Source organism: Canis lupus, chromosome 17 (assembly GCF_048164855.1).
Source record: "Canis lupus baileyi chromosome 17, mCanLup2.hap1, whole genome shotgun sequence".
NCBI classification, from domain to species: domain Eukaryota; kingdom Metazoa; phylum Chordata; class Mammalia; order Carnivora; family Canidae; genus Canis; species Canis lupus.
In genome coordinates this window covers 15602268-15626128 of record NC_132854.1, presented here as the reverse complement: position 1 = coordinate 15626128, position 23861 = coordinate 15602268, and the positions used below count along the sequence as shown (strand labels likewise).

General features: G+C 41.8%; 1 protein-coding gene across 1 annotated transcript in view; it reads right to left on the bottom strand.

The window, feature by feature from the left end:
* ABCC4 (ATP binding cassette subfamily C member 4 (PEL blood group)) overlaps positions 1 to 23861 on the bottom strand; it is a 247657-nt gene that overhangs the window by 34137 nt on the left and 189659 nt on the right. Inside the window, exons 21-26 of the mRNA XM_072782615.1 lie at positions 23293 to 23443; positions 17304 to 17423; positions 16016 to 16126; positions 14981 to 15081; positions 13521 to 13712; positions 4918 to 5073 (exon numbers count right to left, since the gene is read on the bottom strand). Of these exons, the coding sequence (XP_072638716.1) occupies positions 4918 to 5073; positions 13521 to 13712; positions 14981 to 15081; positions 16016 to 16126; positions 17304 to 17423; positions 23293 to 23443 (831 nt within the window). The remainder of the gene's footprint in view (positions 1 to 4917; positions 5074 to 13520; positions 13713 to 14980; positions 15082 to 16015; positions 16127 to 17303; positions 17424 to 23292; positions 23444 to 23861) is intronic.

Here is a 23861-nt window from a genome sequence, read left to right as displayed (position 1 = left end):
ATATATATATATATATATATATACTGTATATGTATTTGAAGTCAGACAGTCCAGAGTTCTGATTCTACTGCTTAAGAGCTGTTTGACTCCCGATACATAAGGAACCACCCTCGGCCCATCTTCATTTCCTTCCTGGAAAATGGTGTTAACCCTGTAGGGCTGCGGTGAGAATAAGGGCCCAAGAGAGGCTCCAGACATGGGACTTACCTAGAGCAGGAGTCTGGCTAACCAGGGGACAGAAAAGAAAAGTGGTTTTGTTTTCTCAAACTGCAAGTGCAGGCAATGGATCATGAAATCAATTTTGTGCTTCATGACCATCATTTTGTCTTTGATATGAACTAGAATAGAATGGATATAATAGAAAATTGAGTGCAGAGCACTAAGGATAATAGTGTTTTGCGAAATACGTGTTTCTGCACGTATGTGTGCACACATATGCGTGCAGGCTCGTGATATATAGCAGTTTACTGTGGTGGTTCTACAGTTCACCAATGTGTTGCGGGCCTGAGGAGAGCAGTGAGCTGGTCAGGATGTGGAACTGGGAATCTCCCTACAATAAATATGAATCCTGCTCTGCCACTTCCTTGAAGGGGTGAAGCTCACTGTGCCTCAATTTTTAAATGTGTCCGATTAGGATCACCATAAAACTGTAGGGATAGTATGCCACGAGGCTAAAACATGTAAAGCACTAGAAATGTTAGGTGCTAGGAATACTTCAATTCACATACGACTACAACCAAAACTACAGCAACAGAAATGAGAGAGCTTGGGGAGAGGTAGGAAATAGCCAGGCACAAGGGAAGGGTGAAGAAAACAAACATATCCAGGTCTTCAAAGGGGACTGCAAAGCATTAGTGGGGTACAGAGCAGTGGTCAGGAAAGAAGCCAGGTGGGAGAGGAGCCAGAAAACAAAAGAAAACAAGTGATACATCTCTCCTTGTTCCTGGTGAAGAAAACACTGGACAGGTTCGTTACTCTTGATGCTAGAATTCATATTGTCTTCACTTTTTTGGTTTCACTATATACACATGGATAGAAACAAGTTGGTTTATGATAAACAACCGATGTAAAAGAAATCACCAACGACCACAAAAACAAAGAGAAATTTAAGAGCCTCATTCCAAAACGTGTTACTGCTTTTACTTAAGTAACAATAATACCCAAGAGGGTAGTGCCCTGATCTTTAGTAACAATAGTTTCTATTTATGAAGCACTCCTGAGAGGCCACAAACATTTTTTCTCCTGCAGTTAAATCTTTGAGACAAATATATGAGCCAGTAACTACTAGCCCGTAACTACTAGCCCTGTTTTATGGTGGAGGACACTGGAGCTTGGACGCTAAGTGACATCAAGGGTCACACGTGAGACAGAGAAGGAATAAAAAGGAGGGTCGTGTTGATAACTCAGTCAACACCCTTAAAGATTCTACCACTGGCTGCCTCCTGCGAGATTTCCTGGGACCCTCACATATTGCACCGTCTATCTAGACTCTCTTTTCGTCAACCAATATTGCGCATTGGAGACAAAGGCATATAAAGTGAGAACTCTGTGTTTACAATGGTTGGTGATCACTATCTACATGGATACAAAGCTTAGTACTGTTTTGTAAGCACGCTCGCTGGAGTATGCACCTCCAGCATGCTCCAAAGTAGGGTGGGAAGTTATGGAAGAGAACCCAAACCTGGTGATGTCAAGGTGTATTTAGTCTTTGCTTAGATGTGCTTCCAAAACATTAGTGGCAAAGCCAAAAATCATCTAACGTTATTTCTTTATTTATACAGTGCTTTTATGTACACAAGCATACAACCATTTCTTATTAAGAAGCATTAAAAATAATTCAGGACATGTTCCTAGATCCTTTCATCCAAGGACATGAAAGTACTTTATAGACACACCCAGCATTTCTGCTAACTAATCTCGACTGGCCCATTTCAGAGATGGGTACAACCAAAATACAAAACTTAGGAATTTCAACTCATTATTTTCTAAAGTCATGAATCTAGTAGCCACAGGGAAGCTTTAAATACAGAGATTGAATGTGTTAAAAATTTCCTTCCATTTTGCCTGAACAGGGAGATCTTTGAAAAAAAAATTAATGGACACAATATTGAAGGGGATTAAGAGGTGAGAGATGGGGGGCGGGTAACAGATGATAAATGGATGTAATGTGCTGAACACTCCGTAAGATGTATAAATATGAAATCACTGCATTATATATCCTAATCTAATGTAATATTGTAGGCAGTCATGCTTCAACTAAAAAAAAAGGAAAAAGAAAAAAGAAACGCATAGAAATATTAGAGATAGGAAAGCTATTAAAGATTTTTTTAATTGTGGTAAAAATACACAAAACTCAAAATTTACTATCTTAAATCATTTTTAAGTGAGTTCATGTGTAGGTATCGCCACCATCCAGCTCCAGAACACTTTTTATTATTCCAATCTGAAACTCTGTACCCATTACACACTAGCTATCCAACCCCCCCTTCTAGCCACTCACTGGTGACAATCATTCTACTTCCTATCTCAATGAAACTGAATACTTGGGTAACTCATACTAGTGGAATCATACACTAATTGTCCTTTTGTGAGTGGCTTACTTCACCTAACAATGTCCACAAGATTCCTCTATGCTGGAGCTCATGTCACAATTTTCTTCCCTGTTAAGGCTAAATAACAGAACATTGTGCAAACAGACCACACTTTGTTTACCCACTCATCTACCTAAGGACATTCTGGCTCTTGAGAATAGTATTGTGAGTATCTATTAGCATTTCTGCTTTCAATTATGTTGGGTATACATCCAGAACTGCAAATAGGATATAATTCTAAAATGATCATTCTTCTGTGATTCTATTTTTGTTTGCGAAGACTCCATTCTGTTTTCCTCCGTGGCTGCATTTTACACTCCCTCAAGCTGTGAAAAGGGGTTCAGATTTTTCCACAATCTTACCAGCATTTGGGTGTTTTTTGTTGTTTGCCTTGCTTTGGATTTTGAAAGTAATCTCTACACCCAGTGTGGGACTCAAACTCACGACTCAAGAGCCACATGTTCAACTGAACCAGCTAGGTACCCCGGAGTTTTCTGGTTTTATTGAGAGTAGTGACTCTAAGTGGGGGTGAGGGGGTTATCTCTTTGTGGTTGTGAAAGAAGTTATCTTGATTTTGATGATGAAATCACTTAGAATAATTTCAATTATTCCAGAGGCCAGTGTTAGGCACCCACAGCTATACTCAAGCTTAAGATACAACTCCACACTTCCTTTCCATTTGGGTGCCATATTCTTTTTTTTTTTTTTTTTTTTTTTTTTTTTATGATAGGCACACAGTGAGAGAGAGAGAGGCAGAGACACAGGCAGAGGGAGAAGCAGGCTCCATGCACCGGGAGCCTGACGTGGGATTCGATCCCGGATCTCCAGGATCGCGCCCTGGGCCAAAGGCAGGCGCTAAACCACTGCGCCACCCAGGGATCCCTGGGTGCCATATTCTACATGCATTCTAATAAATAGGCATCTATGAGCTCTTCATATCGACATGTCAGGAAACACATTTACATATCTTTTTTGTGTCTTACTCCCTATGTTCCCTATGTGTTTTTTTTTAAAAATTTTAAGATTTTATTTATTTATTCATGAGAGAGGCAGAGACACAGGCAGAGGGAGAAGCAGGCTCCATGCAGGGAGCCCGACGTGGGACTCGATCCCGGGTCTCCAGGATCATGCCCTGAGCTTAAGGCGGCGCTAAACTGCTGAGCCACCCAGGCTGCCCTCCCTATGTTTTTCATCTCAAAACTCTGTGTGTGTGTGAGAGAGAGTTTCTCAGCTTTCCTTCATAGGCAGATAATTGGAGAGTATAACAAAACTCCAAATTAAAAGAAAAAACAAAAGACAACAAAAGAAAAATCAGCAACGCCTGGAGCTGAGTATGTGTGAGTGCCAAATAAGAGGGCAGAATGGAAGACCAGACCCCAAGGCTGCAGACCTCAGACCAGTGGGCACAGGGTCTATGCTAACCCTTGGCTATAAAACTGGAGGACACTATTTGTTTAATAAGTACTTCCTGTATTTTTACTGAGACTCAATGAGTGAGCCACAAGGAATGACAGGAGCTTATACTGTGCATAATACAATCTCTAGAATGCTTCCTGAAAACTACACTTCGGTAAAGAAGCAGAATAAGAAAAATGAAGGAGAGCCTCCTCCCATCAGAGCAGGCAGGTATTGGCGCTACAAGAAACACCCCGCATGCACTAACCCTGCCATCAGAAGGGTCCTGGGAGATGGAATTATGTGCTGTCTTATGAGGGAGAGAAACCTCAGGTCCAGAGAGATGGCACTCCTTATCTTGAGTTCTTCTCACTATGCTCTACTGCCACCTGGTCACAATCATTTACTAATGGCTAGATTCTAAGTCTCTCCAAAATGAGAGAGGCCACATAATGACCTGACCCAAAACACTAATGCTCAAAGCCCATCCATTTCATGGAAAGCCCTCCCTAGAGACAATTACATTTGAAGAGTTAGTTTTATTTCCTACAGCAAAATTCTACCACTAAAACATATAAAACCCATGTTTCGCTAAAACCCTCTCAAATGCTAAATAAAATATTTATCATTTTATTTTCAGAATTATGTGATTATCAGTGGATAAAACTGCAGTACCAGGGAAGACTGAGTCCAGAAATTTCTCTGGGTAAGTTTTGAAATCTCTCTCTCTCTCTCTCTCTCTCTGTCACACACACACACACACACACACACAAAGACCTGGTATCTGATGAAAATATTTGCTGCTAAAAATATACCCTATTGGGGTGAAAGGATGAACCCCTCATTTTTCTTTTAAAAAACCAAGTAAAATTAGAATGAAGCTTATGTTCCCCTATCAAAAGAACATGTGAGAATGCCCTGACTTACATACCTGGGGTATGATGGACATTTTCTTCCTTAAATCGTGAAGTCCAATTTCTGTTGTCAAGATCCTGTCGATCCAAATTTTACCTTCTGGTTCTGACAATCTAAAAAGGGCCGCGATGAGGGAACTCTTTCCAGCCCCTGTTCTTCCCACAATGCCAACCTGTAAAGAGATCCAGGAGGGATTAAGAGTAACAATATGCAAAATACCTAGGAGAAACACACTGGTTGGTGAAGACACATTAATTCTTTTTTTTTTTTTTTAAGATTTTATTTATTTATTCATCGAGAGACACACAGCGAGAGGCAGAGACATAGGCAGAGGGAAAAGCAGACTCCCTAAGGGTAGCCCAAAGTGGGACTCCTTCCTGTGACCGCAGGATCACGACCTGAGCCAAAAGCAGATGCTCAACCACTGTGCCACCCAGGCATCCCCATTAAGGAAATTCTATATTGAATGTGTCTAAAAAGAGTTTCTGAACTTTGCCACTATTGACATTTTAGGCTAGACAATTCTTTGTTGTAGAGAGCTGCCCTGTACATTCATTGTAAAATGTTTATCACTATCCCACCCTCTGCCTACCAGATACCAGAAGCACCCCCCAAACTGTAGCAACCAGAAATGTCAGACAGTGACAAATTCCTTGAGAGTCCCTTGAGGGGGGATTGAGGCAGGAAGAGGGGTCACCATCCTCGGGTGAGATCCAATGGTCTATAGAAAAGTAAAAAATTATACAATCAGCCCAGTGGCAATGAAAACCCAGCAATCTCCTCAGCCACTGATAAGTCACTTTTTAAATTAGGTTTATTCCTTCTGTTTGGGTATTTAAACTTTGTGGATTTCTTAGATAATAGTATAGAGATAAACAAGTCAGAAGCGTTAGCGTTATACATAAACAAGTAATCATTTTCTCACAATTCTACCACAGGAGAGGGATTATTCTTTGGTAGAACAAGCACATCATTTCTGGCTATTAAATACCTGGTCACATTCTATCTCGAAAGGAAATATCCTAAAATTTTATTTTATTTTTTTTAAAAGATTTTATTTACTTATGAGAGACACATTGAGACAGGCAGAGACACAGAGGGAGAAGCAGGTTCCTCGCAAAGAGCCCAATGGGGGACTAGATCCCTGGACCTGGGATCAGATCCTGAGGTGAATGCAGACGCTCAACAGCTGAGCCACCCAGGTGTCCCTTAAAATTTTTAAATGTTAAGTCTCAGTGTCTTAAAAAAGAGTAGCCAGTAGCTGAAATACCCTTAATGAGATCGTCATCAACAACAACAAAAACACAAATATTATTTGCTATTTATATGGGGCCTTTCATCTCCGCAGTTCAAAAGGCATTTTACAAAGTAATTAATATGCACAATTACCCCCTTGGGAAAGATACACGTCCAGTATCAGTCTGTTTATTAGAACCAGAGTAGAGAGAAATTAAATGCACAAACAATAGGATCAAAGCATCAATATAAAGCAGGAAAAATGCTAGTCAGGAATGAAACTGTACTGTACAAAATAGGTTTTTAGCTACATGCATTTAAACCTGTATACAGAAACTGCTCCCCCCAACCCCCGCCCCGTGTGCCCTTCTGCTTAAAGACCAAAGAGCTTGCCCAACACCCAACTACAAATTCGCTGGTGGGAGCTGCCCAAGATATGATATCACCTCATCTAGTTATCCGGAACCAAAGAAGGGCTTAAGACATGTTTTCAACCATTTGTAAATTCATTCAGCAAATTTTTCAACAGCATTCAACAAAAGAGAACTTTCTGAGCACTGATTCTATGCTCAGAACTTGACAGATTATCTCATTTGAACACTTCCAAAGTTTTAAAGCTTACCCTGTATAATTATTGACAGCATTTTTAAAAAGAGCCTAATTTTATCAATGTAAGGAAAAGTGGCTTTGGCTAATTTTATAATCTTTTTTTTTTAGAGATTTTATTTATTTATCAGAGAGAAAGTGAGAGAGTAAGAGCCATCACATACAAGAAGGCAGAGCAGTAGGTAGAGGGAGAGTGAGAAGCAGGCTCCCCAGGACCTGGGATCATGACCTGAGCCGAAGGCAGACACTTACCAGACTGAGCCACCTAGGCACCCCTAATTTTATAATCTTTACAGCCATTTTATACCTTATGGTAAACTCTAATTTATACTTCACAGATGGTCATGTTCTCAACATGGGTAGGTCCTATCACATACATATACATGACTCATGTGTTTCTCTGTGTATCTTGAGGTGCGCTCAAATGTAAATTAACAATATGACGATACAGGCAAGACTTGTGTCTCTGCGAATGTGTGGATGTTTCTGTGCTATCACCCCAACTGCAACTGATTCATGTGGTTTCTGACAACCACATCAATACGTTAGATAGTTATATCTGGATCTCTCTTCAGAGATCAACCTCAACACAATTAACACCTACTTTTCCACTCAGAAGAGCTGCCTTTTCCAACTTCTCCATTGTCATCGCCTGACTTTTTCCCTAGGCTCATGGGCTCAACATGTTCACCTCAAGTCCAGCCTTTTCTGCAGGCCGGCATGGCACCAAACCCTAAAGATTCTTCCTCCACAATGTTTGCGGACTCAGTCTGAGTCACCTGAGTGCAAGGCTACGTGACCTTTTAAAACACAAAACCAACTTTCCTTAATCATAATCAGTGCAAATCAATCTAAAAAGTCAATAAATACTAGTCATAACCTCAGCATCATGATTTAAAACGATCCTTCAGAGGATATGTTTTCTTTCTGGATTATGTATATGTGTATGTTCTTAAAAATACAAGCTTAAAGAAAATGAGATTAATATGAACCTATTGTAGTAAACAGTTTTCATTTAACAGTTCAAGATAATATTTTAAGGGCCAGATGGTATTAGAGTATAGGTGATCACTTATTTAACAAACCCCCATTTGTGGATATTTAGGGTGATTCCAATATTCTATTATAAAAAACTGAGTTAAATATCCTTGAAGCTAAAACTTCGCAAACTCCTCTAATTACTCAAAATAAATTCTTAGATGTAGAATTGCTGAGAAACAGGTATAAACATTTTCAAAGGAGGCTGTTAAGTACTGCCAAACTACCCCTCAGAAATAGGATACCAATTTTGACTCCCAACTGTTTCCCTGAACAACCTGGGCATTAGCACTTTTATTATTTTTTTAAATATTTATGTATTTATTTTTTGAAGAGCAAGAGCAATCAAGAATGAGCACTGGGGGAAAAAAAAAAGAATGAGCACTGGGGGAGAAGGGGTAGACAAAGAGAGAATCATAAGCAGGCTCCACACTCAGCAAAGATCCTCCATCTTAGAACCCTGAGATAATGACCTGACCCAAAACCAAAAGTTGGACGCTTAGCCAACTGAGCCACACAATCACCCCTATAACTTTGTTTTCCTAACATCAGTTTGATTCCAAACATTGGATTCACTTTCCCCATTACATCTTGCTAGGAGTACACAATAGCTACTGGCTTCCTACTTCCCACTTCTTCCCACCATAGTCCCGAGTGCTGACTTCTCAGACTGATCATCTGTAGGATAGCTCTGTTACTTTCAGACTGTCCCAGGAAGCCCCACCTAAGAAAATGTCCCAACTGACTCTCCATCCTTTACTGCTGGAAGTTAGCTTCCCTAGGATAACAAGGAAGTGGTAAGGATTACAGAAGCAAGCATGAGCTACATATCTGGTCATTCACTTCCCCAAATGCTCTGTGGGTGCCTGATCCTTCATTCACTGGATCAAAGCATTGTGTCTTTACCGATGCTGATCCTACCACCAGGAATGCTCTTCCCAAGCATTTCCACGTGCTGAGATCCTACACTCATTGCACCATGTCTATCTCAAATGCCAAATTCCTTGTATATGATCGTCTTGTTCCCACACGTGGGCTTCTCCCACCAAGTAGAGGTACATTCATCATCATTTTCTAAACTTTCGTAAAAATTGTGACCACCTGCTAGCTTTTCAGTAGCCAATTTTATACAACTTTCCTTGTTCTTCTGGACTGCAGGATCTGTAAGAGGTTCACCTTTCTTTTATATTTATTACATGTGGTGTCCTGTGTCAAACAGGCATTCTGTACAGAATTGAGACTTTAAGTGATGATGGACAAATTTATGGAAAATTGACTGCCATGCTGTTGAGGTATAAGCTGCGTAGAGAACAGACATGGCAAACGGATACTATAATCATAAATAAAAATGCAAAAAAAAATACAAATGCAAATGGCAGACAACAACTTCTCCAGTGGAAGTGGTTATGGCCATGTCACACCCCAAAATAGTGTCATCTACTATTGTTGGAGCATCTGCTTGGCACCAGTGATGGTCCTGGGGGTCACATCTTGTTGAAACTGTACAACTCTCGAGGACCCATTACTTTCTTCTGTCAAAAGATCAGAGGGAGGCTTAGTAAGACAAATTAGCCTGCTTGAATTAACAGAGCCAGCAAGGGGCAGGTTGGTACTCAAAGCCATGTCTACTCGCCCCTTGTACATTCTGCCAATGGCCTCCTTATGCATGAATTACCGGGAGCCTTATTACGTCCCTCTGGCTGGCTAGAAGAAAGTGGGGACAGGTGTGGTGGCTATCAAGGAACTGGCCTATTCTACAAATGCTACTGCCTGACATTTAAAGCAGGATGTGAAAAAATAAGAAAGAAAAGGAAAAAAAAGAAGAGAAAAGCAAGCAAGCAAGCAAGCAAGCATGATGTGGATTTGGGGGAGAATAACGAGATAGGTAGAACAAAAGAGCCAACTTCTCTGAGCAAAAAGGATACCCATGTTCCGGTGGGTGCATAGAGACAGAGTGAAGAGAGAACCTGAAGCTAACAGAGCCACAAGGAAACAGGCCACACAGACCTACTGCCCTCCTTGGGGCAGTGAGACTCATTGATCATCCCCTAAAGTGCTAAAAGGGCCTCAAATTTATTGCTGTGCTTGGCATTTTCAGATTCCACACCCCAGCAGGGTCCAGTCTGCTACAATACCAAAAGCCCCTGTGAGAAGGGTGGTGGTGGTGGTGGTGATGCATATAGCAGAAGGAACACTCTATCAGTGATATAGACAGTGCATAAACTGGAGTCATATAGAATGAAATTAGACTATTAAATTAATAACTTGCAAAATACAGAAGTAAATCTATAGGGTGGTGACAGAGAAATTTTGAGTGTCATGGTCAGTCATAAGGGTTGGGATCACTCATGAGCCCAATTTTAAATTATCAGAGGATATATCTTAGAAATCATGAGTGACAGTCATCCAAAACTGCCTATGTGACAGAGAGGATTTTATCAGGGTGGGTGGGGGGCATGTTCAAAGGCAATACAGACACAAGAGGACAGGGTGGGCTTAAGAGTCAGCATTTCTGAGAAGCTCACAGTCTGGGCAGTGAGGAATAAAGAGGTCAGCAGGGGAAGTGAGAGAAAGGAGAGGGGTTTCTGAGAAGATATTATGTAAAAAAGTAGAAAATGTAGGAAACTAATACTTTTGCACATTATACCAAGGTCTAGTACACATCTGTAAAAATGTATTATCCAAGTAATAGCTCTGAGCAAGGAAAAAAAAAAACAAACAAACCAAAATCAATCTACCTCTAGACCTGGAAAATGCTTTAAAATGGCCCAGTACTCTCTAAAATGATCAAATCAACCACAAAATCATCTAAATGAAAAATGCAGCTAGTGTTTAGAATCTAACTAGGAAGACTAGTTTATCTTTATCTCATTTTAGTTTTTTATTTTGTTCTTATTAATTCTTCCATGAATTAGAAACCTGCTTAGAACCTATTACACTTTCCTGCTCCTAGAACTTTGAGGAATCAGGACAGCAGAGGAAAAAGAAGGAAGAGAATGAAGGACCGCTTCTGCTGTGTTGGTGCATTCCCCCATCAGGAGTCTGGGACAGTCTACCAGGATCATATGCAAACCCAAAGGATGGGGGCAGAGGTGTCTGCAAATAACAGGCAGGGGGTGGGTGCAGAGGAGATAAAACCTGGGATCGACACAAGCAGTCAAGTCACTGCATGATTCCAGAGCCTGGATATAATCGCTAGTTACTAAACAGAGCAGAAGGGGACATTGTCAGTTGACGAAGACACAAATTCCAAGTTACTGTTGTTATTCTAACTATCTCCAAATTCATTTCTCTGCTAACACTGTGGAATTGCAGATAATCCTATGTTTTCAGGGGATTTAAGATCAAATATTACAAACCTGCTACATTTCTAAATTGTACTACACAGTTTCGTAATTCACAGCATACAGCCTCACGGGAAATTTAAGATGTGCACAAATTAAGAGCATGATGTCTAGAATGTGCGGTCAGATGGACACATGGTCTGCAAGTAAACAAACATCCCGGACAGTGCTGTTGGGGACAGAACCTCATCAGGAGTTACGATTAACAACCTCTCGACGGGTGTGCCCTCACCTTCTTCCAATAACTACACTAGGGGCCGAAAATGGTATCAGTAGCATTTGTCACGTGACTTACAAAGTGACTCCCTGGCTTTCATCTGGGAATCGCGTTGAACAATTATTCCTTTGTGTCACAAGGGAATACTCATTAAATTATGGCTACAATCCCCAAAAGGGGTTGGTGTTAGAGAAGGAAGGAATAGGTCATAAAGTATTTGACACAATTCAGTAACGGGCTGTTTATAAGAGCTGCCTGGGATGCACGTATGTTTTTGCGACTGATTTGCTCACGTCCGGGTATCACTCATTCACTATTCCGGCCCACAGGCCCTCAGCACCCATGACGTACTCTGAAGAATGCCATTTTCAGGGGAACATAGATGAAAACGAGCAGCCCCAGGGTACTGTGAGATACAGAACCCCAATTACAAAGCACGCTGCAAGTGCTACTTCTTTTTAAATTTTAACTTTTAATTTTCTAATAGTGGTAAAAAATGCATATAACCTAAAAGTGACCAATCTATCCATTTCGTAGTTGTATAATTTAATGGTATTATGTACACTCACACTGTTGTGCACTCAGTCTCCAGAATTCTCCTTGCCTTGGAAGACTCAAAACTCTGGCTCCACTAAACCCTAAATCCTCATTCACCTCACCTCCTGGCACCTGGCAATCATCATTTTACTATTTGTCTCTATTTACCCAAGGAGGTCAGAAATCTCATGTAAATGGAATCATACAGTATTTGTCCTGTTTTGTCCTCAAGCTTATTTCATTTACCATAATGTCCTTCAGCAGTTTTTTCCATGTGTCAGAATTTGCTTCCCTCTGGGTAATGTTCCACTGTATGGGCGTATACATTTACCCAGTCATAAACTGATGAACAACTTGGGTTGCTTCCACCTCTGGCATTCATAACGCTACTAGGAACATAGGCATACTACAAATGCTGTCTTAAGAAAATATGTAAGATGCTATGGAAGAATTAAGAATCTCCCAGAGGCAGATGAAGAGTGGACTAAAAAATGCAGACTTTCACCAGCCAGATAACAGAAGGGATGGGCCTCTTGAGGCAGAGGGGCTGTGTGGCCATGATGGGAACGGGACAGGGAGGAGAGGATATTTTGGAAGAAGCTACCCAATACCCACATACGGGTTTGTGTGAGGGCGCCTGGGTGGATCAGTTGGTTAAGCATCAGCCTTGGGCTCAGGTCATGATTTCAGGGTTCTGGGTTTCAGCCCAGAGTCGGGCTATATGCATCTCTGCCTCAGCCGCTGCCCATGCTCCCTTTCTCACTTTCTCTCTCTCAAATAATTAAAAAAAAAAAAATCATTAAGAAATCGAGGTTAAAGAGGTAAGCAGGGAAAGAACTTCCTACTACAGTCTTAACTGTCCTGGTTTCACGACCCTGGTCTGGGTTGAGGGACCCAAGCTGGTGGATTTAGACAGTGGCAAGTCCAGGTCATAAACCTCTCAGTGGTCTCCTCCATGTGTCATCCCCTGACCCCTTGGGTTTCCTTTCATCAATTTTGACCGAGTCTCTGGGCTCCTCACTGTCTCCTGAGCCCTGACTGGGTCAGAGATTCCACGCTCTTCTCTGGTGGCTGAGAGGTGGCCATGCTGCTCCAGAGTTGGTTGACTTGGGACTTTGCTATGGTTCTACTAGCAGCACACACAGACCAGAAGCTATCAAGATGCCCCAGAAAGATCAGATCTGTATTTCAAAACAAAACAGTCTATGGGAGAGAGGACAGGGGAATATGCTTTATAGGAGGGCAAATCTATGGAAAGGGATGGTGACAGAAGGCTGTAAATAGAGGATTCCATGGGGAAGAAAACAAGGATTTGAGAAATACACAGAAATAAGAATAGTTAGGAACTAGATATCACAACGTTAGTGATGAGGAGCTAGGGCTGACTTCTAATTCTCAGGCATGAATAATTAGTGTCCTGGGTCAGCTGACCAACCACAAGGGAGCTTACAACACGGGGAAAGTAATGTTGGCATCGCTACTGCATGGTCAGTTTCCAAGGAAGACTAACGAACAAGATCACCTGATCTCATTTATATCCACACAAGGTGCCCCCTGACCCATTCACCAAAAAGCCAACAAGCAGATGCAGTGTTAAATCTTTTGCCGAAATTTTGAGGCAGCAAAATGCTTTGAACAAACCTTTTCCCTTGATTTAATGAGTGCGGTCAGGTGCTTCAACACCAGAGGTCCGTCTAAACTATATGTGAAGTTCACATTATCAAAGACAATCGTGCCTTCCTGGGGCCAGGTGGGTGGAGGTCGTTTCTGGTATTCCCAGGGGGCTTCTTTCTCAAGGTCTGTATATTCCATCACTCGTTCCACTGAAATCATCTGAAAGACATAGGACATATCATGGATTAGGAATGGAGGCTCTCACAGGTGTAAAGAGATGATCAATGAAATGTTCTTACTAGCTGGGTAATGACATGTCAGGTCTCAATATTCCCAAAGGACAGGAGAAGTATGATGAGGACTTGAGGATTTACGACTCTGTTTGCAGTCCTAGAACATTTTCCCTTATACCTACTTCTGTCAGCATTACATTCAAACTAAAAGAATTACCATTAGAAATTTTTAGAGAATGAGAGATTTTCTATTTATATTTTTTCCCACTTTTCACACCTAAAAAGAAAAAGAAGGGTTTTGTCAAAGAAAGGAATGCTTGTGGCCAACAATCCAGAATACAGAAGAGTTAACCATTTTAAGGGAGATGAACTGGATAAATAATCCAATCTCATTTATTTTATTGTTTTCTCCTAAAGATTTATTTATTTATTCATGAGAAAGAGGCAGAGACACAGGCAGAGGAAGAAGCAGGCCTTCTGCAAGGAGCCTAATGTGGGACTCGATCCCAGATGCTGGGATCATGCCCTGAGCCAAAGGCAGACGCTCAACCACTGAGCCACTCAGGCATTTCTCCAATCTCATTTTAGTGATTAGTCACTTTCTACTCTATTAGAAGAGCATGCCGGGAAGATTTTTTTTTCCCCACTGTTTTTAAGAGAAGGTCCAAATACTCCCAAGAAGAGATGATTTACATACTAGCTAAGGTCTCCTAAACAACCACCCCAATACCTTTGACTAACCCATTTCAAGAGGGAACTTTTCTACCAGAAAGGAGTGTCATCAGCAAATTCAGCTGCTCTGACACATTAAAGAAGACATGCTAACTTGCCAGGGGAGGGGAAGGGGCACAAGGGGAGACATCTATTAAACAAACAACCTCAAAAACACTGAATTCTTCTTTTATCAGGAATGAGGAATTACCCATTAAGACACAAAAATAAACAGGCCTCTAAGAAATTAGCTTCTATCCTCTCCAGGATTTCAGAACGTCCCTCCTACAGAGAGAGACATTTATTACATTTGAAGACACTGTGTGGTGAATATAAAACCTGCTGACATAGCACACAGAAGACTGAGAAAAAGATGTATCTATTTTATTTTACGTTAACCTTAAACAGATGGAAGAAGATCTAAAAAACTTGGTTAGCTGCGAAGTAAAAATAACAGTTTTAATATTTTACATAAGAAGTGCTTTTATGCCATTTAACAGCAGGGAGACTTGAAAAGGCTCAGAACGTTAAGATAAACATTACCATATTCTCCACTTCGGCACTTTGCCTGATGGACCACTGGAACATCCCCATGAGCGTGAGGGCGTAGGACAGTGCCAGGCCAACCTGCCCGGCATCTACAGCTAACATAGGAAGAAGGAAAATATGGTTATTCCCATTCTTAACCCCGAGCACAGGTCCTTTTCTCACTTTACATAATATTTAAATACTTTGGATATAATGATAGCAACAATTACACCCTTATTATCTGATGATTGAGACCATAATATAATAGAAAAATCACTATCAATTCAGAAGGACTATTAAATGAGCTTAGTAATCCCAACAGGATTGACACACACCTGACAGTATTACACAGGTTAGAAAAAATGTCATCGAGACTCCCAGCATTATGGTTCCAAGAACCCCATTGCCTAATTTCACTTTCCATGGCCAAAGCAACCATGGCTGTAAACCACTAAAAAAAAGGCAGTGAGTTCTAAGAGCCACTGCTTTTGAATCTAATCTACTATAGTCACTGTTCCATTATTAAATATTGTGATTCAGTGTTGTTACGAAGGAAAAGGTAGGGAGTATGAATTCATGCCACACACACCAACACCTGCTCATGTGGTACTCACCTGGCAAGACAGCATTCTTTCCACCTGTCTATCTTTCTCAACCAGTATACCAGGCAGGTATTACCAAGAGATCTGAGTGGCCCTAAAGTTAAAACCTAAAGCCCTAAACTGGACAAAAAGCTTAACAGAAAACTCATTTCTCTCCTCACAACTACGAGATGCTACACCAGGAATATACAGAAAGTTAGCTGCTACATGGGCATGATGCTTGATTTATTCAGAGATAATAGGAACTCTTGGGATTCAAGTCACTGCTCTTCATAGACCACACTGCAGAATCAAACCCAACCTGACACCCAATAAATGCTTTAATGCAATACATTAGAACATGAGAGTATATGGCATTAAACAAGGTGGCAAGATTTTAATTTAATAACTGTAAACGCAGCTATAAATTGTAATCATACCACAAATAGTTATTCACATCTGTACTTACTTTTTGCCAGAATCAGAGACCCAAAGGCAACAACAATGACAAACATGGCACAGATGGCATCCAGACGCACAGCGAACCATCGGGACGTAGTCAGAAACAAGAACCATGCCTCTGGATTTGTGAAACATGATGAGAAAAATGAAAAACTCAGAAAACCATGTTAACTACTTTGCATGGTGGGCAGCATTTTGCTTAATTGAGCTACAGGAGATTTCTACACAATATGGACAGGAAGGTTGCATACCTAAGGAACCTGAAGGTTCCAAAAAGCTAAGTTTGGACACAAGACAATATATGGTATGAGTAGGAACTGGCACAGTGGCTTTGTGGGAAGCATGCATTGAAAAATTCAACCCAGAAGTTATAGATAGAAATAGGATAATTTAAAAACATGGGAAAATGCACTCATTAGTTCATTTCTTACAGTGCCAGACCTCAACATGAAGCTTGTCCTCCTCACATGTGGTTTACTGTTCCAAGTTCTCTAATAACATAAAGCACAGGTCCCACTTTCTTTCCAGCACCTTCCATACTTACTACAGGGCCCTACAAACAGTGTTTATTCTGTAGGATCCAGTATCTCAAAGATCACCTTTCTAAAAGTATCAACATGTAGCTTTCAAAATGCCATCTTATCTTCAAAATATGATAAAGATGGAATAGATGGGAAAGGATTTTATAAACTTAGCAGAAACTGCAATTTCTACATAGCAAAAAAAAACCTTACTGAAAGAATAATACATATCAAAGGAGTAGCGGATCTGATCCTCAGGAAACTGACTTCCTCAGCAATTTCTGTCACCTTGCATGCCATGCAAAAAAGAATTGGCAAATGACAGCCCGTGCGCCAAGAATGGCCCACCACCTGTTTCATAAGTAAAGTTTTATTTGAATACAGACTTGGCCATTTGCAGATGTACTATCTTTGCCTGTGTTCCTTTTATAACAGCAACACGAAAGAGCTGTGATAGATAATACGGTACACAAAGCCTAAAACATTTTCAAAAAAAAAGTCCACTGACCCATGCCCAAAAAGAACAGAGAGCTCCCGGGCCTTGTTAATGGAAGGACCAGGCAAGCCATGGGGCGGGGGGGATACTGTGACTGGGGAATGGCAAATAGCAAGCACACAGGAGACTGTGAGAGCAGCCATGGCCTAGGGGAGGGGATGCTAAGGAAGGGTATAGGGCTGGGCTAGGGGGAGATGGAGAGAGAGAGATACTGACCAGCAGGGCCAACAGAGGGAGCGTATTGCATTCTTTGAAACCATTTCTAGAAACATACCGACCTGAATGCAAATCCTGATGTGCATCGAACAGTTCCTGAAACCTTTCTTCTGCTTTATATGCCCGGATGGTCCAAAGCCCCTGGAGAGAGGACGATAAATGGGAGAATACCGGACTCCGGCCTGGAGAAGCAGAAACAGAATGTCTGTGAGGCTGAATGTGGGGAAACCAGCTGCTTGCCATGCTCTGCAGCTACATATGGCCCAGAACACAGAATAGCCAGAGCTCTGCGACAGGCTGCCTGGGGAACAAGGAAGGATGATTCTCCTGGAAAGGAAAACACATGCCAACCCTCAACCTCCTGGTCACAACATGCTTCAGGTTAATGATTCGAAAATGGAAGTTTCTCTTGAACCTATCTTTGATCAAGTTCAAACCCTGGCTAGATTCCCCTCAGACAGAGCCTCCTTCCATAACTCTTCCCTCACGGCCCTCTGGGGAGGAAACTCTGTTTGGTATACTCATTTTTGAGTAGTAATGTTCTTGAATTTAACTCTGCAAAGAGTACTCACCACACTGAATTATGACTGGTTGTCCATCTCCACCTTCAACTATTGACTTAAGGGCTGGGATAAAGTCAGCATATCCCTCAATATATAACAGGTGAGTGACTAGTAAGGTAATTAGCCAGCCAATCATCTCCCCATGCCTGCTGTTGCGCCAAGAGTATCCAGGGATAGTGGACACCCTGGGTATTGCACTGTGCTTTTGTGCCCACAGGTCCTGTGCAGCCATGTCTCGGCTTTGGGGGGAGAAGCTGCCCTGCTAGACTAGGCACATGGTGTTTGGAGGTCACTGTGTGACACAAACGTCAACCACTCATCTAGAACCTGACCACCAGTTGCCATTCCGTTCTGAATAATTTCATGTCGGTTTGGGGCCTGATGTCCTATGACCAGCCATCTATTTCCCTGCCATCTCTTCTAGGAGCTGACGGACTGTAAGCACCAGGGTCTGGCTCCTGCATATCAGTAAAGAGGTGGACTACAAGGCGCTGGGCATCACATCACGCAGGGGGCCTTGACCAGCTGCTCTTGTAAGGGGCACAGCTGTGAGCCTGGGACCTGCTCTGGAACGAGGGACTATTTGTGCTTTATCAGCAGGTAACACTGAGTGACCATGTTGTTGCCTCTACATGTGCTAGAGAAGACATGTTAGTAAAAGCGCTCAGTGTACAGGGGAGGGCAGATCACTTATCTCATGAAAGGCTGCAGGTGTTTTATAAAATGATGGGAAAAAACAATTCAGGGAAAACCTCAAAATAACTTTGGAGCCTGACTCCTCAGCCTAGCATCCGAAGGCTGTGTGAGGCTGCAGTCCGTACTTTTGTGCGTGTGGATACTGCATTTGCGGAGGGGATGCTTGGTACAAATGTAGAGACACAGAACCTCCTTTAAGAGTTCAGAGCCCAAGGCTCTTCAAGCAGGGAAGGAGAAGGCTTTCCCATGGAAGATGGGAAGCACTGGGCTGTGGGCCTCTTTCCTGACTGGCCCATCTGACCAGGGACATGCCTATAATGCTGTTTTAAGGAAAAAACCTTCTTTTAACCTAGCCATGACCTAACATTTCCCCTTGTATCTACTTTAGACAAAGAGCCTTCAGTGACTTGGTGGCAGTTAGGATGGTCTAGTTGTACATTTGTGCTCTAGCATCCGCACAATCCTCTCTGATTATACTGGGTAACCTTTAGCTTCAATGCATTCTAGCTTCCTTTAAATTTGTACTTTTAGGGAATGAGTTCGTGCTCCAAATAAGAAAGTCTAAAAGCTCTGAACAGGCCGGCCTTCTTGGCACTCCTCAGCACATGTACAAATTGGCCCCAGAAAACATAGTCAATGTGGAAAAGGGGTGCTTACTCAGGAGAGTTCCAGGCCCATGACCCAATCAAAAAAGTACCACAAAGCCAGCTCCAGAAAGCACAGAGAACTGAATAAGAACCATGTTCTCAATTCTTGAGCAAAAGAAGGGACATGAAAAGTCTAACTACAAATAGCGTTTCTGAGAAGGAAGGAATATGTGGCTATTCACTCCAGTAGAGTCCTTGAATGAAATGCTTCAGTGTGGCCATCGTAACTGGCTTCCCTCATGAGATTAAGGTTGCGGTTGATCTCCTCCAGTAGGGTTTCGGGGTAGGGTTGACTTCAGAAATCAGGGATTGTCCCAGCCTTGAATACCAGGGAACTCAGAGAACGCATCACTGACTATACCTCCGACCCAAGAGTGACAGTAGGACAGCAGGAATCTGTACCTGGTAAAAACTATCTTGTTTCCTTTACACCCCACTTAGGATTGAACAGGATGCTAGGATAAGTAAACTGGAGTCTTTCAAAGAAAATTAACTGGCACAGAGGATAATGGAGTGCTAAGCCTCTGGTATATTATTCTCTTGCCCAATACAATGTCTTCTTCCTCAAAATGACAGCTGCCTATCCTGAAGTAGATGGCTACAGTACCCATGGCATTAGCCGGAAGTGACAATCAAATGCAACTGTACATTTCACAAGAATGACAGCTATGTGTCCCAAGGCCCTGAGGACTCTATGGGATTGCAAACCCTCCCCAAGAGAAAGAGGGCAGGGAACTGCCACTAGGACCTAGTCGACAGCCCCGCTATAGGTTAACATATATGTTAGGTGAGGCCTGCTGATAGTTATGTTCTTAATTCTTCAAGGGTCTAGCATCTTTCCAAGTGGCCAGAAGAACTTTAGAAACAGCAACTCAAATGATCCTCATGATGGCCTCGGAGGGCAAGGGCTATTATATATTAGAGGACAAAGTAGGCAGTGAGATGAGGATCACTGGCTAAAATGAAGTGAATTAACCCCAACTGATAGAACTGGGGGTCTGACCAAGCTCTTACTCCCAAGGCTGTGCTTTTCAATCACTGCCACAGTGTTTCAGAGGAGGAATAATCAGGTTAAATCAAGATGCCAATCTGTGACTAAATGCAGTTTTCTCCAGGCTTTGCAGTTTACATTTAGGAAACCCCAAAATCATACTTACTGCATATCCAGCAGCCGTATCCATTATTGGACCGGTTATCAATGACCTTTAGTTGAACAAAGTCCCTAGAAATCTGGCATGAGAACACCAGCTGACTTGAGCTTCTATGGTCTGCAACAGTTAGCACATGGTTAGCCATCCCCTGCGATGAGCATTGCAGACATTACTAGTTGATCCGTTCCTTACACACAGAATGTGGATGCCTCATAGACCAGGCAGTGCCAAATGAGGACAGCTAGCCTGAAATATGCAATCAAACAGATCTGGGATTTATGGACTGCTCTATGACTGAACTGTGCTACTATACTCACTTTTGGAACAAAGGGAAACCACTATCATCAACTGTACATTTGTCATTAAAGTGGATTAAAGGTCGGCCTGAGGTTTCAGAAGCATCTAGGCAGTATGAACTGAAAATCATCCTCAGAACTACGACAGTCCTTTCAAAGCACAAGGAGGAAGCAGATTTATGCCTTGTAACCACAGCAATCGGGGATTCCCACTTTCATCCTCTATTTTGCTGGTGGGTCCAGTAGTGGCCTCAAGAAATACTATCACTTACTGCTTAGAGAAAACAAGAGAATTGTTATTTACAGCACAGATTGATAAGCCAAATAGAGGACAACAGTTCTACTCAACCGGCCGCGAACATTTGGTTATCTGGGTGCATGGAGGAAAGAATATCATATTTAATGTATTGTTGTAGCTTACTGGGATGCAGGAATATTCAACAATATTTCCAAATATTCTACAGTGGCCAGGCTAATGTTCTCAAAATCTCAAGATCAAGCCCTGGGAAAATCCTATGTTGTTTCCTGGAAAAACAGTCAGGAAGTCCCCTCCTCTCCATTTCCAAATGGATGGGAAGGGGCCCTTGTCCCAGGCAAAATCTCTTACTTGCGAGAGGTCACCTTAATAAACCAGATAATGCGTTTGCAACAAGATTGATGATGACAGATTCAATTTCATGAGAGACCTCCAGTACAATAGGTATGAAACCGTGGTGTCTACATTAGAGACTGACGAGAATGGGGATTCCTCCAAGTCCTGCCATGGTAACATCACATCAGCAGGATGGTCCACACATCTGCACTACACTGTGCTGCCACGCCAAGGAAACACACCTGAACAGGAAGTGGCTTAGCTGGTTCTCTGAGGACTAAAAAATTATCCTATAGCTTTTGTGAAATTGATACCCATTGTCCTTTATGCAAATATTTATGATAAATTCCTCTTAAAAACTTATTATTCAGGATGCCCGGGTGGTTCAGGGGTTGAGCGTTTTCCCTCACCTCAGGGCGTGATCTCAGGATCCAGGATCAACTCTTATATCCGGCTTCCTGTGGGGAGCTGACTTCTCCCTCTCTCTATGCCTCTGTCTCCCTCTCTGTGTCTCTCATGAATAAATAAATAAATTTAAAATAAATTAAAATAAAATAAATTTAAAAATATTATTCATCAGAACGGGTGGTGCAGTCTGTTAAGCATCCAACTCTTGATTTCAGCACAGGTCAAGATCTCGGGGTCATTGGATCAAGCCCTGTGTTGGGTTTCAAATTCAGTGAGGAGCTCTCGCTCGCTCGCTCTCTCTCTCTCCTCCTCCTCCTCCCTCCCCCAAACCGCACAAGCTAAAACAAAACAAAACTTATTTAAAAAGAAACACACATGTAATAACAAAAACAAAACAAAACAAAACAAAAACTCCTGTGTCCTGATGGATCTGTATTTTTCCACTTGGTAGACTGAAGAACAATGAGACACAACAGGTTTCTCTTCTAGGGTTGGTTTCCAGAAAGCTAAGATGGTATTAATTGGCAATAACGGGGCACTGGAGTGGATCAGTGGATTAAGCATCTGCACTCAGCTCAGGTCATGATCCTGGGATCTGGAATTGAGCCCCAAATCAGGAACCCTGCTTAGTGAGTGGGGAGCCTGCTACTCCCTCTGCCCCTCTCCCTACCACTCCTGCTTGCTCGCTCTCCCTCAAATAAATAAATAAAATGTTTTTTTTTTTTTAATTTACACTAACTATCCATAGCTAAGATTTCTGATACAAATATCTTCTTTTTTGATGATTAGGTCTTTATAACCTTTTTCTTAAAATATAGCAATCTGAGAATAATTAGCATGTTTTATTCATAATGAAATATGATGGTGCAGCAATGAGATAAGCTCTGAATTACCTCATCCTCTATGATTAACCATGTTTTCCCATTATTCCAAAATTAAAAGTTGAATAGAAAACACAATAAATGTATACCAAACAGTACGCTCTCCAGTGTCCTCCTAAGGTAATTGTATTCAAGATCCAATTATAGGAATAGCCTAAGCAGGGGCTGGGGACACGGGGACGGGACAACACGACTTCAAACATGGTGCCATGACTGGAAATACTAGTGATAATAAAGAGGAAAACTGAAATAACAGTGCTAATCTTTTCAGAACATTAAACAACCACAACTTTTTTTTGAGTATGTGATAGTAATATAGTCTTGGAATGTATCACTTTTGACATAGGACACAGTCTTCTCCTTTCCCTAATCTTTTCCTTTCTTCGCCATTTCTAGAACCTTCCATGGAAGAAATGTTCCATATTTTCCCTCTATATTAGTTTGAAATATTGAACATGAAATATTTCTTTAGAAACATTTATTGAGTGCCTGCTCTATGTTAGGAAGTCTGTCGTGAAAAAGAAATTGGCCCCCTCTCCACAGTGCTCACATTCCACTGGAGCTTTATTGCACAGATGGACATCCTTTGTCCTTTCTTGTGCTACCCTACAAGCTGCAAGTGTCAGGCCACCAGTTCCATTTGCCCTAAGGGCCCTACTGAATCACGTTGGCCATAATATGCCACTGATTATTTAACATTAACTTGGAGAAAATACCTGGAAGAAAGAGTTTATACCGTTTCAGTGGCCTCCTTAATTACACCATAAATGGAAGTGAGCCCACAAAGCCATCCCAACCTCAGAGCCTATGTACTCACTTGTAGACTCCAAGCGTTTGACATCCCTCGACGTTGCTAAGAAATATCGCCGAAGAATGAAGAAAATGATGGCAAGGGGAAGCAGAGGTATTGCGATCCAAGGAATCACCGCCACTGCCACTCCAACAACACCAAGAACTTGCAGAAATGTCTGAAATAGCACAAACATATACAGAGGCCTTCTTATGAAGAATTCCACTCAAACATAGACTTTAATGGGTTGTCTTGTTAGGATTCAACTCCTTTGTTCCAAAAAATTATGGGAATGGCAGGGAATGCATTGCCATCAAAGAAATAATAGAATTTTATAGGTGGCTCCAATTATATTTATTACATACTTGCAATGAGTCAAACACAATAAAAACTTTCTAGGGGCAGCCTGGGTGGTTTAGTGGTTTGTGCCGCCTTCAACCCAGGACATGATCCTGGAGTCCCGGGATCGAGTCCTACCCTCGGGCTCCCTGCATGGAGCCTGATTCTCCCTCTGCCTGTGTGTCTGCCTCTCTTTCTCTGTCTCTCATGAATAAATAAAATCTTTTAAAAAAAAATTCTAGATATCCCTTCTATTG